At 37.5% G+C, this 17,799-nt stretch overlaps 1 protein-coding gene across 1 annotated transcript in view; it reads left to right on the top strand.

Annotated features, from left to right (window-relative positions):
• Positions 1–17,402, top strand: part of THEMIS (thymocyte selection associated) — a 233,251-nt gene extending 215,849 nt beyond the window's left edge. Inside the window, exon 6 of the mRNA XM_072643293.1 lies at positions 17,196–17,402. Within this exon, the coding sequence (XP_072499394.1) occupies positions 17,196–17,215 (20 nt within the window). The 3' untranslated portion in view covers positions 17,216–17,402. The remainder of the gene's footprint in view (positions 1–17,195) is intronic.
• Positions 17,403–17,799: the final 397 nt, after the last annotated feature.

The following is a 17,799-nucleotide window of genomic DNA, read 5'->3' as shown; positions in this document are numbered from 1 at the left end:
TTGGATCTCTTTCAGGAGGTGATCAATGAATTCTTTCAATATTTATTTTGCTCTCTGGTTCTAGAATATCAGGGCAGTTTTCCTTGATAATTTCATAAAAGATGATGTCTAGGCTCTTTTTTTGATCTTGGCTTTCTGGTAGTCCCATAATTTTTAAATCATCTCTTCTGGATTTATTTTCCAGGTCAGTTGTTTTTCCAATGAGATATTTCACATTATCTTCCCTTTTTTCATTCTTTTAGTATTTTTTTTTATCATTTCTTGATTTCTCATAAAGGCATTAGCTTCCATCTGCTCCATTCTAATTTTTAAAGAATTATTTTCTTCAGTGAGCTTTTGAATTTTCTTTTCCATTTGCAAATTCTGCTTTTTAAATCACTCTTCTCCTTATTGGCTTTTTGGACATCTTATGCCAATTGAAGTAACCTGTTTTTAAAGATGTTATTTTCTTCAGCATTTTTTTGGGTCTCCTTTAGCAAACTGGTGACTTGCTTTTCATGATTTTCTCGTATCACTCTCCTTTCTCTTCCCAATTTTTCCTTCACTTCTCTTACTTGATTTTCAAAATCCTTTTTGAGCTCTTCCATGGCCTGAGACTATTGCATTTTTATTTTGGAGGTTTTGGATGCAGAAGCCTTGACTTCCTCTGATGTTATATTTTGTTTTTCCTTATCCAAAAGGATGGAAGAAAATATCTGTTCACCAAAAAAGTAGCCTTCTGTAGTCTTATTTCTTCTCCCTTTTTTGGGCATTTTCCCACTCAGTTACTTGTCTTTTGAGTCCTTTGTCAAGAGGAGGATATACTCTGGGGATCTGTAAATTCTCAGTTCCTCTAGGGTGGCACAATCAAGGCAGAGGAGTTTACTACTCTCCTGGCCTGCACATTGGTCTGGGAACAAGCAAAAGCTTTTCTGCCAAGAATCTGCAATTAGAATTCCCTCACCACAACTGCCTCCAGCTCTACCACACCCGAGTTCCTCCTTACTCCAGGGCTGAGCTCAGGGCTGAGATTCAGATCAGCTGCTCAATTCTCCCAGTGGTGCTAGGTGGAAGGCTCGAAAAATGGAAGCTGACACTGCAGTGCCTGCTGCTGGCAGTCCAGACCACACTCCCCTCTCCTGCATGAAGGAACCCTCCCTCTGACCTTTGAAGCTCCCTGTGGTATTTGTGGGTTGAGCAATCTGGGAACTGCTGCTGCCAGTGGCTCCCTGAAGCTTATTCCAGGTCCTGTCCCTACTGTGCTGCGCTCGTCACCATCAGTATCTTAAGACTAGAAGATCAACAAAACAATAAATCAAGCCTTGATTTGCAACAATTTGCAATTTCTAAGTTGGAAATGCTTACTCTGAAAACTGAACAATCAGCTCTTGTGAGCCAGTACTAACTGGCTCTAGTATAACCCTGGCTGATGAACAAAACTTAATTTTACTATATTGTGGATTCTGATTAATGATAGTCTTCTTGAGCCTTCATTTTTTGTGGGGGTTTGGAGCTTCATGACAAAAGATTATGTTAGCAAAGTTTACTTATGTCTTGTCCCAACTAAGGCCATGTCTATACACACTGAAATCAACTGCTTGATTATAGTCAATTTAGTTGACTAGACAACTCAATGGAAAAATCAAATGAGGTGAGTCAGTGAACAAATATCCATTAAGTACTGACTGTGTGCAAAGGACTGTGCTAAGCACTGGAGATGCAAAGAAAGGAAAAACATGTGATCTCTGCCCTCAAAGAGCTCATATTCTAAGAGGAGAGACAAATTACAAATAAGTGTCTATACAAGATATACAAGTCAGCTAGAAAGTTCAATAGATAGAGTGCTGGGCTAGAGTCAGGAAGACCTGAGTTCAAATTTGGCCACAGACACTATGTCACTTAACTTCAGTTTGTCTTAATCCACTGGAGAAGGAAATGGCAAATCATGCTTTTCTGAGAAAACCTCCTGAACCACATTGGGCATGCTGTGGGTTCACAAACAATTGGATATGATGGACTGACTGAGCAGCAGCAAGATATAGGGTTAAAATGGAGGGTAGTCTCAGATGGAAAGCACTAGAAGCTTCAGTTGGGACTGATGTTTCACAAATAACACACAGAGGCACTAGACCTTTCAGACTCCATTCTCTAACAGGTTCACTCTTGATATGGTCAGACAGGAACACAGCTTTGGAAGGGTTAATAATCTTACTTTATTCTAATCTAGTCTTCTCAAATGATTGTTGATAGTGGGAGCACCAACTCTTATGGCATTCCCTAACCACCCTTCTTGCAGGAGCCAGAGTGAAGTGGGGGGGGGGGGGGCGGAGAACAACTACCCTTATATCTCAATGGGGTCAATTGTGACAGCCACAGCTTGTATACTCCCCTAAATCCCCTGAAGCCTCAAAGAGCCTGTTGAGGCACACACAGTATTACACTGTCAGATTTCCCCATGGGTTCCCCAATGAATTCCATGTGGTTTCCCCCATGGATTCTTCACTGATGGCCAGTGCCCACTGGCTTCATAGGGCAATAGACAAAGAAGACATCTTGCCAACAGTGGCCTCACAGGTTAACTTTAGCAATATCATCATTTGTCACAAGTGTAGTAAATATTACTTATGTCATCCCTATATCTCACTGCACAGTCTCAGTAGGACTGTCAGTCACTATGATTCTAGGAATTACTATCCAGGATCCTTGGATTTATTCTGGGAGTTATTATCTAACACCTGGAAACTAGACATTGCCATGGCCATGGATCCTGAGAAACTAAAGTCTATAAAAGATATCAAAATCCTCCTTACATAAAACTGGGAAAGGCTTCCTGAAGTAGGGGGGAAGGGAGGAAGGGGGTAGGTTGAGTTGATTCATGAAGATAGTTAACGAAGTCAAGTGGCTGAGATAAGGAAAAGAACATTTCAAACATGAAGAGTAGCTGGAGAAAATGCACAGAGTGATGGAATTGCTTATATGAGTAACAGAAAGAAGGCCATTGTCAATGGGTTGAACAGTAATTGAAGGAGAGTAAAGTGGGAAAAGATTGGAAAGGTAGGAATTAATGTGCTTTTTCAATGCAAATATCTAAACAAGTCAATTCACATACCACAGCCTTGATCTACACAAGTATGTTTAATCTAGTATATAATGCCCAAACATCAAAATAAGTTCCCCTAGCTTATTACTGAGAATGGGATAGTAAATTTTTCTTCCTAGAAATTCCCCCAGCTTTCAACTGGTCTGATATCTATCTCAGATCAAAGTGATAGAAGCTACATTCTAAGAAGGATATCAATAAGCAGAAGTCCAGAAGAAGGCATCTAGGATGGTAAAAGTTCTTGAATATTAGGATCATGTGAAGGAAAAGGGGACTTTTAGCCTGGAGAAGAGAAGACTTAGGGGAACATGGGAGGTGTCTTGACTTTGAAAAAAAAACTTTTATTTGAAAGAAGGATTAGACTTGGTTTTAATCCAAGAAGGAAGAACCCAGAGGTAGTATTGATTTGGGGTTACAGGACCAAGATTCAAATTCCACCTCTGCTGCTTGTGAGTAAAGTAACATTTGCTATGAGGTTACTATCACAAACCCCATTTGCACTAGCAGGTTGGATTCTCAGTGCATGGATGGCTGCTACATTTTTCCTTTGGGTTATAAAGGACCTGAAGATGATTTCCTAATGCTAGAGCTCAGTAGGTCCCAGGAGTGTGCTTCTACCAATGATTATCAGTTGATACTAATTAGCCAGACAGACTTAATTAAATTATAGAAAGTAGTATTTACTAAAATGACTCAGCAAAAACACTTTGTAGAAAACACCCTTCCCAAAAGTCTGTGACACATATACCAAAATGTATGGCTTTCAAGGGAAAATGGGCTCAAGTTTAGAGATTACTTGTTATAAAAGGATAGTTCACAACTCCAGATTGTTGGAAAAGTTCTTTTCTATACCTCTTGACATTCTTTTAAAGTTCCTCCTTAGGCATGGTACAGTTTCTATACTGGACTCCATGTAGAGTCTTGAAGCTGCCCCTATATATCTGGAAAGTGAATAAATTTGGGTATAGTAACGGACAATGCATCTGTGGTCTATGTCTGTTGTCTGAGAACTAGCAAAGAGACTCATCAACAAAAAGTTGACCACTAGGTGATCATATATTTTTTTCACCCACAGCAACCCATAAAATAGAAAACAAAGTAAAACAAAAACACCATCCCCCTCAAAAAAAAAAGCATGAAGTGGTACTTGGTATTGTCTGACTTTCAGGCAGCATGGAACACGAGGATACTAAGGATACTAAGAAGCACATACTTAAACTATATACAAATGTTAACTATTCTCACTGTATTCTTAAAGTCCAAGATTTGTTCAATAGCTGGTGAATAGGCACAATACATATGACAGTAACTGACTTCTTTTTGGATTTTGTCTCCCTTGAATCTGTGTATCTCAATTCTTTGGAGTTAACTTTCTGTAGTAACTCAACAGTTACATGAGTCTTCTTCTTCCCCCTCTTTTTATGACCCTTAAATTCCTTTGCATTATTTTGGTGAAATATCCAGCAAATACATTCTCACCAAGCTTTGCTAAGTATTGTACTCAGTCTCTGGCCAGAAATCTGTCACATCTATATTTTAAGTAGTGGTCCAGGAATCCAGATCCCAGACTCATATACTACCTTCTTAGCTAGCTGTTCTCTTCCCAAATCAACATGTCTCTTTCATACCCCTTGCTTTCCATGGATTGCAGTGAGGAAATGCAGCCTGTGTTTCCATCATTTTCAGGTTCTTAACTAAGACTTTTAATATTTGCATTACTTTTTACATTCTTTCTGGTAGTGTCATTTGTGTCTAAGGAAATTACCACAAATATGTAGCTATCAGTTTTTTTTTTATAAGTCTTGGGAAGTTCTCTCTTAAAATATCTTAGATACATACCTAGGGAAAACAACAGACCTCTCTATTGTTATCAGATCAACAACTAGGAGATTAATGCATCCTGTTTAAAAAAGTTTTAAACATTGGGGAAGGAAAGAGGAATTAGATGAAAGTAATGGCATTGACTCTTGCTGTGACCACCTCCTGGAGAAGTTTAACTGTTGCCAAATAATCATTGGAATACAGAAGTCAAAACAACCTGAAAGTTTATGTGACAAGAAAGTGTTTAGTGGTAGCAACCAAGGAGAGTCATGTTTTGAGTTCAAGTGCAAAACAAAGTTCCCAATATGTAGCAAAATATTCAAAATAATACTTTTCATGAAATTGAGAGACTGTACAGTTGGTGGAGTTGTGAATTGATTCAGCAAATCTGGAGAGCAATTTGGGACTATGCTCAAAGGGCTATAAAAAATGATTAGCCTTTGATGTAGCAATACTACCACTAGGTCTGTATCCCAAGGACAAAAAGCAAACAAATGAAAAAGGCCCTACATATACAAAAATATTTATATAAGCTCTTTTTGTGGTGGCAAAAAATTGGAAATTGAGGAGATGTCCATTGATTGGAAATGACTGAACAAGTTGTAGTAATATGAATGAGATGGAATACTATCGTGCTTTAAGAAATGATTGGCAGGATGCTCTCAGAAAAACTTGGAAAGACATAAAAATTGATGTAAAGTGAAAGGAGCAAAACCAGGAGAACAGTGAAGACAGTGATAACAATATTGTATTAATAATCAACTGTGAAAGACTTAGTTACTCTGATCAAGACAATGGTCCAAGGCAATTCTAAAGAAACTATAATGATAAATGCTGTACAGCTCCAAAGACACACCTGACAAACTCTGAATACAGCCTGAAGTATACTTTTTAAAACTGTCTTTATTTTTCTTGGATTTTTTTCTTCTCTTTTAGTCTGTGTTTTTTTTTTCCCACAAAATGGCTAATATGGAAGTGTATTTTGTATGATTGCACATGTATAACCTTTGACAAACTGTTTGCCTTCTCAGTGGGGGGAGGGATGAAAGGGAGAGAGATAATTTGGAACTCGAAGTTTTAAGAAACAAATAAAAATTATTTTTATATGCAATTAGGGAAAAATAAAATATTAAATAACTAATCCAAACAAGAAATAAAACAATCCTTTTCATGGTAGCAAAAAAAGGAAACAAATTGGATCCCATAAATTGAGAATTGGCTGAATAAAATGTGGTGTAACAATTGAATGAACATTATCATATTATAAAAAGTAACAAATGTGAGGAATTGAAATAAATGTGGGAACTCTGATTTGAACTCACATAGAGTAAAGAAAGAGCCAGAAAAGCATAGGGAATAATCACAGTAATACAAATATGTGTGTTCGTCTTTTGTTGCTGAAGAAGACCATGCCATTGGAGAAACAATGACAAGACTTGCATTCGACTTTGTTTTGAGTGAGGGAGGGCTGTGCAGGTCACCAACCTTACTTCTCCTCCAGAGCCATCTGAATCCAGTGACCAGATATTCATCAGGATGACTGAAGATGACCCAGGATGAGGCAACTGGGGTTAAGTGACTTGCCCAAGGTCACACAGCTATTGAGAGTCAAGTGTCTGAGGTGAGATTTGAACTCAGGTCCTCCTGACTCCTGCACTGGTGCTCTCTTCACTGCACCACCTAGCTACCCTAGATTTATGGGAGAAGAGACTTCAAGAAATTAAAAAAATAAAAGACAAGGGGTTTTCCATGGACTAAAATCACAAGAGGATAATTGCCCCAAGATAGCAGAATATAAAACACCACGTTGTGACAACAAAAGTACAAAGGATTCTGATGATGAGGAATAAGAGGGTCTAAAGAGACCACATGGAGGTTCTGAGAGCTCACCAACTCAGACTTTTAAAAGATTGTAGAGAAGATAGGAGGAGAGATAACAGGCTAAACACAAGAAAGGATGGATTGTAGGAACTCTAAAGTTCAGAAGTAGCTGAAGCCTTGCAGGTACAGAGCTCAAGAAGAAACAGGATCACTCCTCAGGGTGGAGAGAATAAGGACAAAAACCCTCTCTCACCCTCCCCCTTCAACAAAAAAAAATAGCTCAAAAATGGTCCACAGGGAATTGAAACCCAAAATAAATGAGCTAAGAGAGCACTTAGCTGTCCCTGATGAGTCCAAGTTATCAAACCTGCTGAAATCCAGGATGCTGAGGAAAAACAAAACAAAACTGGCAAATGTATCTGATAACCTACCGCCTATAATTTTGGAAATGTATACCAAACAGAAGAAGTGTCATGGAATGGCCTTGATGTAAAAAAAATAATGTGGATGGATTCTCCCAAAGTATAACATTAACTTAAATTCCTGGAAATCTTAGAGAGCATACAAGTGACAGCAATGCTATGCCAAATGTAATTTGAATCACCAGTCAACACAAGGTCACCTTTTTTTTTCCTCTTGGTAAAATAATATGTGAAAGTATAGGCATGGAATGTTGCTGTCAGACATGGTCACTGTGTTGAATAATATTAAAGAAGTCTTTAAAAGATTTAGATTATATCATATCATATCATACATCATATTATATTATATTATGATGAGTGGTCTACTGAGAAATTATTGTGGTATAAAAAATAAAAGACCTTTACCTTTAAATAAAACCTTTACAAATAGAGTACAAAAAGGTCATTGGTAAAATATCATAAAAGATAAATAGTGGGAAAACAACGAGCAGTATTATCTTCTAAAAGTGTTAAAGTCAGTTAGGGAAAAATAAACCTTCAGAGGCCTTGGCATGAGATCCAGCTAAGTCAAATTATCCTGAGAGCATTTGTAAATACATGCACCTGAAATGAAGACAATAGACACGAAATTATCCAGTTCGGCTGACATGATATTTTTGGCTTGTTTTCATTATTTACGGCAATAGAACCATGACATTGGTACTCTGCTACCAAAATATGAGGAAGTTCTAATGGCACTTAAAGAGATAAATTCAGGAAGAGCAACAGAATCTGAGTAAGAAAGTACAAAATCCTGCTGCATCAAACCTTGGAATGATCCTGGCAGACTCTTTTCTTATAAAAACTCATACTTTGGTGAGTTTTCTCATTTTATTGGTTTATAACTCCTTGCTGAAGAAACAGGGAAAATGCCTGGCAGCTTCCAAGTTACTGGGATCAAAAGATTTCTAAGTTCTGATACAAGGAGGATACTCATCGTTGACTCACTTTCACAAGCTTTATCATTATTATTTATTGGAAATTACACAAAGAAATAAGCAATCCTTAGAGTACATGAAGTAGATCAGTTAGTCTGCATATGTAGCCCCCTCTGTCCCGGTATGTCCTAAATGTCATCAATTAATTGACTGTCACCCTGAAGTCTGCTCTTATACCTACCTTGGAGTTTTTTCAAAGGGAAGGATGCACCCTTCTGTAGTGATTTGAGGTTAAATAAGACTCTAGATCCAGGAATCATGTTTCAAAAGGACTTTACTCAAACTTAAATTGGTCTAGTTAGTGGATGGTGACTGTAGTATATGTATGTACCTACGTATGTATGTGTACACATAGATTCATATACATGTGTATATACATGCTTATGTGTGTATGGGGTGTGTGTGTGTGTGTGTGTGTGTGTGTGTGTGTGTGAGAGAGAGAGAGAGAGAGAGAGAGAGAGAGAGAGAGAGAGAGAGAGAGAGAGAGAGGAGAGAGAGAGAGAAACAAATATATTCTGGACCTTAGTCCCAAAAGTTCCTAGTTCCTGGTCTTATGTTATATCTGAAAGCTTAGAAAAGCTGCACTGTCTCCTCACCTAGTTCTACTTCCATAGTAGTCTACCTCCAGATTTCTAGGCAGGTCACAGGAACCTTTAGGACAGCACAGTCTGTGTCCTGACCAGTGTCAGAGTCCTGACCAGTATTTTGATGGTCTCAAGTCTAGATAGCCTTTATGTAGTAGATTGCAGGGACTAAGGTGAGTGATCTTATGAACCTATAGAGAAAGTAGGTCCAAGCAAACAGTAGTAACATACTACAGAATAAAACAGTAGGATGCTACAAAAAATTTTGTATAATTATCTATAGTTCTTGTTTGATCTATTCTCATCTCTGTGAATTTCTTGGAAAGTAATGCTTTAGAAAAATTCTTTCTTCTAAAAGCTCTTATTTTTTAATTGGTCAGTTGTTTTTCCTATATTTCACATTTCTACTTAATTTTTTAGTCGTTTGAGTTTATTATTTCATCATGTCTCATATAGTCATTAGCTTCCAATGGACAACTCTAATTTTCAAAGTTATGTTCTTCAGTAAGATTTTATACCTTCCCTCCAAACTCTTAATTTTCCTTTCAAATCTTTCTTGCCTATCTCTTGCTTCTTTTAAAAAAAATATTTCCTCTACTATTCTCATCTGGCTTTAAAAATCATTTTAGTTTCTTCTAGAAATTCTTGTTGGACTTGTATAAAAGATGCATTTATCTTTGAGGCTTTGCTTGTAGGTTTTTTTTTTTTAAGTCATTCACTTCTGTGAGTTTCCCTGTCACCATAACAGCGCTTTATGGTTAGTTTCTTTTTTTCTTTGTTTGTTTGTTCATTTTTCCAGTTTACTTCCTTATTTAGGACTTTGTGTTAATTCTGGTCACTGTACAAATCTGAGGTGATTTACCTCTTTCTGCTGTTTTCACAGCTCTGGCTGGGGGCTTGCAAATTTTCAGTGCTCCCAAAGTGGTGTGATTCAGGGAGTGATCTGTTCACTGCCTTTGTGGTTTGAGTCATACAAGTTCTTGATCCAGGTTTGAGTTTATTAACTCATTTCTTGTGGATTTCAGCAAACTACTAAAACTATTGGTTGACTCAACCACAAACCATCCCCCACTGGGAAGGTCTTCAGGTTGAGAATGACTTATTCCAGCTCCTCTTTGTTCTGAGATACTTCTCCTTGCTTCTAGGATAAGCTCCACATTGCTACCATTTGCTTGATAGAACTTGTTCTGGGCTTAATACACAAGTATGGCCAGCACTCACAACCACTCCACTCAGAATCTGTGACCTGGCACTGAGTGATAGGCAACAGAGCTGCCAGGTGATACTTCTTCCTGTTCCCAGTGTTGCTTATGGGGGGAAACCCCCACCATGGTTTCCTAACTTGACCTTCTCCTAGTACTGGGGTGTTGGAATGTTCTTTGCCACAGCTCCTGGGAGTTTTTACCAGCCTAGATCCCCAGACCCTTCCGTCCAGCTGTCTAAGCCAAGCAGGGCTAGAAAAATGACAAAATGAAACCTCTTGGCTTTCTTGATCAGAATTACATCTGGTACATTCTCAAGATCTTTACTGAGGGGTTGTGGGAAAAGAGCTTGAGTCTAATGCTTCCTCTGACTATGTTATTGACTCCTTTGATTTATTGTTTTATTGATTATCCAGACTTAAGAAAGTGATGAAGAAAATGTTAATGATTCAAGTTATGCAAATGTTGTGCATACTTTATTTATGTTCCCTTTAGGATACCAGTTATTAAACTACCCAGCACAACTCTGATCTGAACCACAGCTCTGTTGTGTGTATGACCTTTGGCAAATCACTTAAATTCTCTTCTTCTAAAATGAGGGGTTTGGATTAGATACTCTCCAAAGGCCCCTCAGGCTCGAAATCCTACTATATTTTTGTATTTATTTTGTTAAATCAGCAGCAAAGGTTAATGAAACTGGGAATTATTGGGATGACAGATTAAACAATTAAGCACAGTATTATGATATACATGATATTATGTCATGTATAATACATTATATAAGGACTTTACAGTGCACAGCTGTGATCCCAGCTACTAGGGAAGCTGAAGCTGGTGGACTGCTTGAGTTTGGGAGTTTTGAGATGCAGAGGCCTAAACTAAGTAGGTGTCTGCATTAATTCCAGGACGAATACAATAAGGCCTTGAGAGTGCAAGTATTGCTAGGTTGCCTAAGGAGAGAAGCAACCTGGCCCAGGTTGGAAATGGAGCAGATCAGAGTTCCCATGCCTGCCATTAGTGGAAATGAGGTGAGATAGGGAGATTCAATTTGAAAGAAAAATAGATTAAAGGAAGAAAAGAAAGAAAAAAGAAGAGGGGAAAAAGAAAATTTAAGAAAAGAAAGAATGAAAGGCAGAAAGGAAAAAAAAAGGAAGAAAGATAGAAAGTTTACATAAAATAATATCACTAGTTTTGGTCATAATAAATAGTAGGAGCCAGAGCTAAGGAAATGGAAGAAGACTGGCAATTCTTCAAGTCTGAAGCAGGCAAGATGAGCTATCTGTCCAAGCACCTTGCCCCCACCAACTACAACCTCTCCCTCCCTCCCTTTTTGCTCCCTCCCTTCATTCCTCTCTCTCCCTTTCTCCCTTTCTCCCTCTCCTCTCTCTCTCTCTCTCTCTCTCTCTCTCTCTCCCTCTCTCTCTCTCTCTCTCTCTCTCCCTCCCTCCCTCCCTCCCTCCCTCCCTCTCTCTCTCTCTCCCTCTCTCCCTCTCTCCCTCTCTCTGTCTGTGTCTTGTGTGTCTCTGTCTTTGTCTCTCCCTCTCTGTGTCTCTCTCTCATTAGCATGTGTGGTGGTGGTAGAGGAAATGACCTGCAGGCTATTTGTGGCAGTAGTATGAATATGAAAAATATTTCTTTTTGCACCTATACTCCTTGCTGCTTATTCAGGAAAATGAGTCATAGAAGCTAGGTATTACATAAGTGTTACATAAGTGTTCAGTTTTATTTCATTTACATTATTCTAATTATTGGGTATGCTGATTTCTGGGTTCTGCTTTCCTCATTCTACGTTATATCACTTTTCTTTCCAAGCTTCTCTGAATTATTCATCTTCATTTTTTTCTTATGGCACAGTAATATTCCATTATATTCATGTATCACAATTGGCTTAGCCATTCTCCAATCAGTGAGCTTCTGCTTTGTTTTCAATTCCTTGTGTAGAAAGGATTCTTATTCAGATGAATTTTAGACTAAATTGTCTCTGAGGTCCCTTCCAGTTCTGAGATGTGATTCTGCAACTGTAGAAGTCTACCAAAAAGGGATGGAGAGTTAGCTTGCCTATTTATGTGCTCATACTGAATCTGTGATTTTTGTTAGATTAAATAAAGTCTGTCCAATATTTGATGTATTGGTCTGAGTGTTTTTATGGGAGTTGTATGCTTTTTCCTTTGGGTTATAAAGCCTTGAACATAGACCAAATTTTAATATTCTCAGGGGACATGATTTTATGATTTGTGTGAGGCTCTCTCAACATTGAACCTAATCTATGTAAACCTGGAACTTTAGATCTGGACAAATTACATCTGTTCCATTGCACTGCTTCTACCCTGAAACAAGGTACTTCATTATTGCCTCTGTTTATTCAGTTCTTAAATAGAGTCTATTGTTTGTTTGTTTGTTTGTCCTTCATTTTTGAAGAGGACCAGTAACATCATGGATGATGTTTTGATTCATGCATAAATTGGATTTAAGTGAGGCAAAGTTGCAGGAAGTCATCAGCCTCAATCTCTCTTCTGGAGTTATCAAAGTCCAATGGCAAGACAAAGTCAAGACAATGGTGATGGCCTGGGATGTAGTAGATGGTCTTGGTATCTTCAATGTTTGACCAAGCTCTAGGCACTTCACAGTGCCCACTTCAACCTCCTTCTTGGCCATTGGAACAATTGTTCTCATGTTTATTGTTAGTATCATATTCCACTTTGGACAGCTCTCATTGCTAAGCTCTTTCTAATATCTAGCCCAGATTTGCCTCATTGCAAAGTCTACCTTCTGTCCTTTGGGGTCAGGCAGAATAAGTCTAAGGATTCTTCCAGATAATAGTCCCTCAAATACTTGAAGATGGCTATCATGTCTAAGTCTAAATGTTGTTTAAAAACATTCCAGTTCCTTTGAATGTGACCTTCATATGGTTTGGAATTTGAGACTTTCAGAAATTTATGGTCACTTTCTCTTTTGATGTCCTCCAGATTATCAAATTATTTCCTAAAATGTGACAAAATTTGCTACATGTGATCTCACCAGGGCAGAGTGTAGGGGGATGATCACCTTACTAGTCCTGGACACTATGCTTTTCCTATTGCAGACCAACATGGCATTCACTTCCTAGACTGGAATAGCATATTTGACTCCTATGGAGCATAGAGCTCAGTAATATCTTGCCTTTTTCAGACCTACTGCTTTCTAAATATATCTCTTTCACCTTATAGTTATGAATATGATTTCATGAACCCAAGTATAATGCTTTATATTTATTGCTATTAAATTTTATCTTATTCTATTTGGCTCAAGACCCTACTATGTCAAGATTCTTTAGAATTCTAACTCTGATATTCTGATTCTATCCTTTCCAACTTTTGTCATCTGCAAATTTGATAAACATGCCATTTATACCTTTGTCACTGAAAAAAATATTAAATAATACAGATGTCTTGGGCACTTTACTGGGTACCTCACATGATCTTCCAAGTGGACACTGAACCATTAATGATGAATCTTTGGATATATTCATTCAACTATGTACTTCAAAATCCTTAATTCCAAAATCTATCATTTACTCTGTATCTCTCTGCCATATCCACAAATAGATCATGAGACACCACATTCCATTGGTATTCCAGCTTACTAATGCTGTCAAAGAAGAAAATAAGATTGATCTGACATGATGTTTCCTTTATAAAATCCTGCTGATTCTTTGTGATGACCAATTCCTCTGCAGGATAGTTACTAATCATTTCTTTACTATTAGAGTCTAGCTTTTTAATTAGTAATATTATTCTCTGGACATTGCATGGATATCAATAGAGCATCTGAGCTATCCTTGGTTATCTATCATTTTCATTACATGACTGGCCCATTTCTTCCCTCTGGTTAAACATTCCTTTGATGGCATCTTTTATTTGACTTTGATGGTGTACCATTTCCCTTGTGTAATTCTTCATTTGTAATGTGTCACAATCTACTGATGTTCATAATATGCCACTCTGTTGCTTCTGGATAATCTTTAAATTATTTGTAAAATAGTATTCTATGATCATACAATGACACAAGAGGGAGAGATTGTAATAACTGAGAGATGAAAAAAGGCCTGTATAGAAGAGGATACCTGAATTATGCTTTGAAGGAAGCTAAACATGATATGAGGTCATGGTGAGAAGTGAATGCCAGACAAGGGGAACCTTTTATGCAAAAATAGAGAGGTACTCAGTTTGTTCAGGGATATCTCCCAATCCATTTCTGATAATTTACTCCTCAAATATCCTTTTTAAGAGTCAACTTTAGGTCAGAGCCAAGATGGCAGAATAAAAGCAGAGACCTGGTTAAGCTTTCCTTCCAACCCCCTGCAAATTTCTGGAAAAAAATGACTCTAAACTAATCCTGGAGCTGCAGAACCCACAGAAGATGGAGTGAAGCAAATCTCCAGCCCCAAGACAGACTGGAAGGTTGACAGGAACATCTATCACACTGGATTGTGAGCAGAGTAGAGCGCAGCACACTGTGTCCTGGGCCTGAGCCACACCAGCATAGACAGGGCCAGAGCAGGCCTCAGAGGACTGAATCACTGGCACCAGTGGAAGTTTCCAGACTTATCAACCCACAAATGCCAAAGACAGCATAGAAGGTCAGTGGGAAAACTCTGTTGGACCTGAGTGAGGGAGGGGCATAGTCTGGCTATAGTCTGGCCCCAGCAGTGGGGTGGGAGGAGACAACACTGGCAGTAGCAGCAGCAACAGCAGCTTCCAGAGCTCTGGGCCCACAGAAGGTAAGAGTTAGAAAGGCTGATGTAAAACCCTTGAAGCCTGGAGCAATATACTCATCCCCACCCCACACCCTGTGGAAGCAGAGTACTACCTTGACAAAGAGTTAGAAAATCAAATACCTGGCTGGGAAGATGAGCAAACAGAGGAAAAACATGCAACCAGAAGAAAACAAAGTCAAAGTGCCTACATCAAAAGCCTCCAAGAAAAATATGAATTGGTCACAGATCTTGGAAGAGCTCAAAAAAGATTTTGAAAATCAAATAATCAAAGTATAGGAAAAATTGGGAAGAGAAATGAGAGTGATGCAAGAAAATCATGAAAAACAAGTCAACAGCTTGGTAAAGGAGACCCCAAAATATTGAAGAAAATAATATTAAAAAGAAATAAACTTAACCCAAATGGCAAAAGAGGTCCAAAAAGCCAATGAAGACAAAAATACTTTAAAAAGCAGGATGGGCCAAATGGAAAAGGACATTTAAATGCTTACTGAAGAAAATAATTCCTTTCATACCCAGAGAAAGAATTTTGGAATTCAATCGCAGAATGTAGCAGATCATTTTCTATTGTATTACATTTTGGTTTGTTATATGATTTCCTCTATTCATTTTAATTCTTCTACACAACATGACTATAGTGAAAATGTATTTAATAAGAATATATGTATAGAACCTATATAAAATTGTATGTTGTCTCGGGGGGGGGAGGGAGGGAAAAAATAATCTAAGTTATATGGTAGTGATTGTAGAACACTGACAACAAATAAAATTAATATAAAAAATAAAAAAACTTTAAAAAAAAAGAAAATAATTCCTTCAAAATTAGAATGGAACAAATGGAAGAAAGCAAGAAATTATAAAACAGAACCAAAATAATGAAAAAATAGAAGACAATGTGACATATTTCATTGGAAAAACCTCTGACCTAGAAAACAGATCCAGGAGAGATAATTTAAAAGTTATTGGACTACCTGAAAGTCATGGCCAAAAAGAGAACCTAGACTAGACATCATCTTTGTAGAGTTATCAAGGAAAACTGCCCCGATATTCTAGAACCAGAGGGTAAAACAGAAATGGAAAGAATCTACCAATCACTTCCTGAAAGATCCTAAAAGTAAAACTCCTAGGAATATTATAGCCAAATTCCAGAGCTCCCAGATCATGGAAAAAATATTGCAAGCAGCTAGGAACAAACAATTCAAGTATTGTGGAAATACAATTAGGATAACACAAGATCTAGAAGCTTCTACATTAAGGAATCAAAGGGCTTAGAATAGGATATTCCAGAGGTCAGAGGAGCCAGGATTAAAACCAAGAATCACTTACCCAGTAAAACTGAGTATAATACTTCAGGATAAAAAATGAAATTTCAATGAAATAGAGGACTTTCAAGCATTCTTCATGAAATGACCAGAGTTGAATAGAAAGCTTGACTTTCAGATACAAGAATCAAGAGAAGCATGAAGAGGTAAACAAGAAAGAGAAATCATAAAGGACTTATTAAAGTTGAATTGTTTACATTCCTATATGGAAAGATGATATTGGTAACTCATGAGACCTTGCTTAGTATTAGGATAGTTGGAGGAAATATAGATAGATTAGATAGATAGATAGATAGATAGATAGATAGATAGATAGATAGATAGATAGATAGATAGATAGGTAGAGGGCACAGGGTGAATTGAATATGAAGGGATGATGTCTAAAAAAATTTTAGGGGTGAGAGGAATATATTGGGAAGAGAAAGGGAGAGATAGAATGGAGTAAATTATCTCACATAAAAGAGGCAAGAAGAAGGTTTCACAATGGAAGGCAAGAGGGGAAGGTAAGAGGAAATGCAGAAACTTTACTCTCATCAGATTTGGCTTAAGGAGGGAGTAACATATATGCTCAATTGGGCATCTTACCCTACAGGAAAGTAAGGAGGAAGGGAATAAGGGGGCCGGGGGATGATTGAAGGAAGGGCAGATTGGGGAAGGGGGTAGTCAGAAGCAGATACTTTTGAAAAGGGACAGGGTCAAAGTTGAAAATAGAATAATTGGGAGCGGGATAGGATGGAGGGAGATATAATTAGTCTTTTACAACATGACTATGTTTTGGATAATTATACATGCATAACCTACATTGAATTGCTTGCCTTCTCAATGAAGGTGAGTGGGAAGGGAAGAAGAAGGAGAATTTGGAACTCAGAGTTTTAAAGCAAATGTTAAAAATTGATTTTACATGCAACTAGGAAAGAAGCTATATAGGGGTATAGAAATCTATCTTGCCCTACAAGAAAGTAAGGGGGAAGAGGATAAGTCGGGTGGAGATAAAAGGAAGGGCAGACTCGGGGAAGGGATAATCAGAATGCGTGCCATATGGGGTGTGGGGGAGGGGAGAGATGGGTAGAAAATTTGCAACTCAAAATCTTGTGGAAATGAATGTTGAAAATGAAAAACTAATTTTAAAAAGAACCAACTTTAAGAATAGACATTTTTTCTAGTGTTATTTTTTTGTTTTATCTCTCTATCTTATGTTTTTTGTTTTCTTACAGAAACCTTCCAAAATGACTAATAACTGCAAAAATGAGAAGTAACTGAAAACACTTGAAAATTGATTGGAAATATTACATGAAAAATGATGCTTTACTGTTGTCTTCTGAGAATCATCTGAGAATCGTCTAAAGCTCAAATCAACTGTCATTGCAATTGTCCCCCAGAGTAACTTGACATACATAGAATATTAAAAACCAGGAGATATAACAAGTTTGACCTTATGATTTTAAAAGAGAAACCTCTGGCTAGAAATTAATAACCTCTCCCTTTAAAAAATTTCATTGTAATTTAGGGACTAATTTATGAAATTTACACACACGTTTCTTCCTTCATCTATTTTATGTATAATACTATCAGTAAATTTTAAAAGAAATTATTTTGCCCAATTTTCTAGAGCCTCATATAATCACCCTGAAATGGAACACAATCAGGCACAAGTCCCTCAAAACCCTTCATTCTAAATTTCTTAATTGTTAAAAAAAACAATCATTTCACTATTTCTTGGGTTTTCTCTTTACTTTTGCTAACTGGGAAAAATAAAGAGTTTGTAACTTGTGTAAAGTATGGTTATGTGTGGGAGACATTTGAAATTTACAGCAATTC

Source organism: Notamacropus eugenii, chromosome 2 (genome assembly GCF_028372415.1).
Source record: "Notamacropus eugenii isolate mMacEug1 chromosome 2, mMacEug1.pri_v2, whole genome shotgun sequence".
Lineage (NCBI taxonomy): Eukaryota > Metazoa > Chordata > Mammalia > Diprotodontia > Macropodidae > Notamacropus > Notamacropus eugenii.
This window is presented reverse-complemented; position numbering and strand designations above follow the sequence as displayed.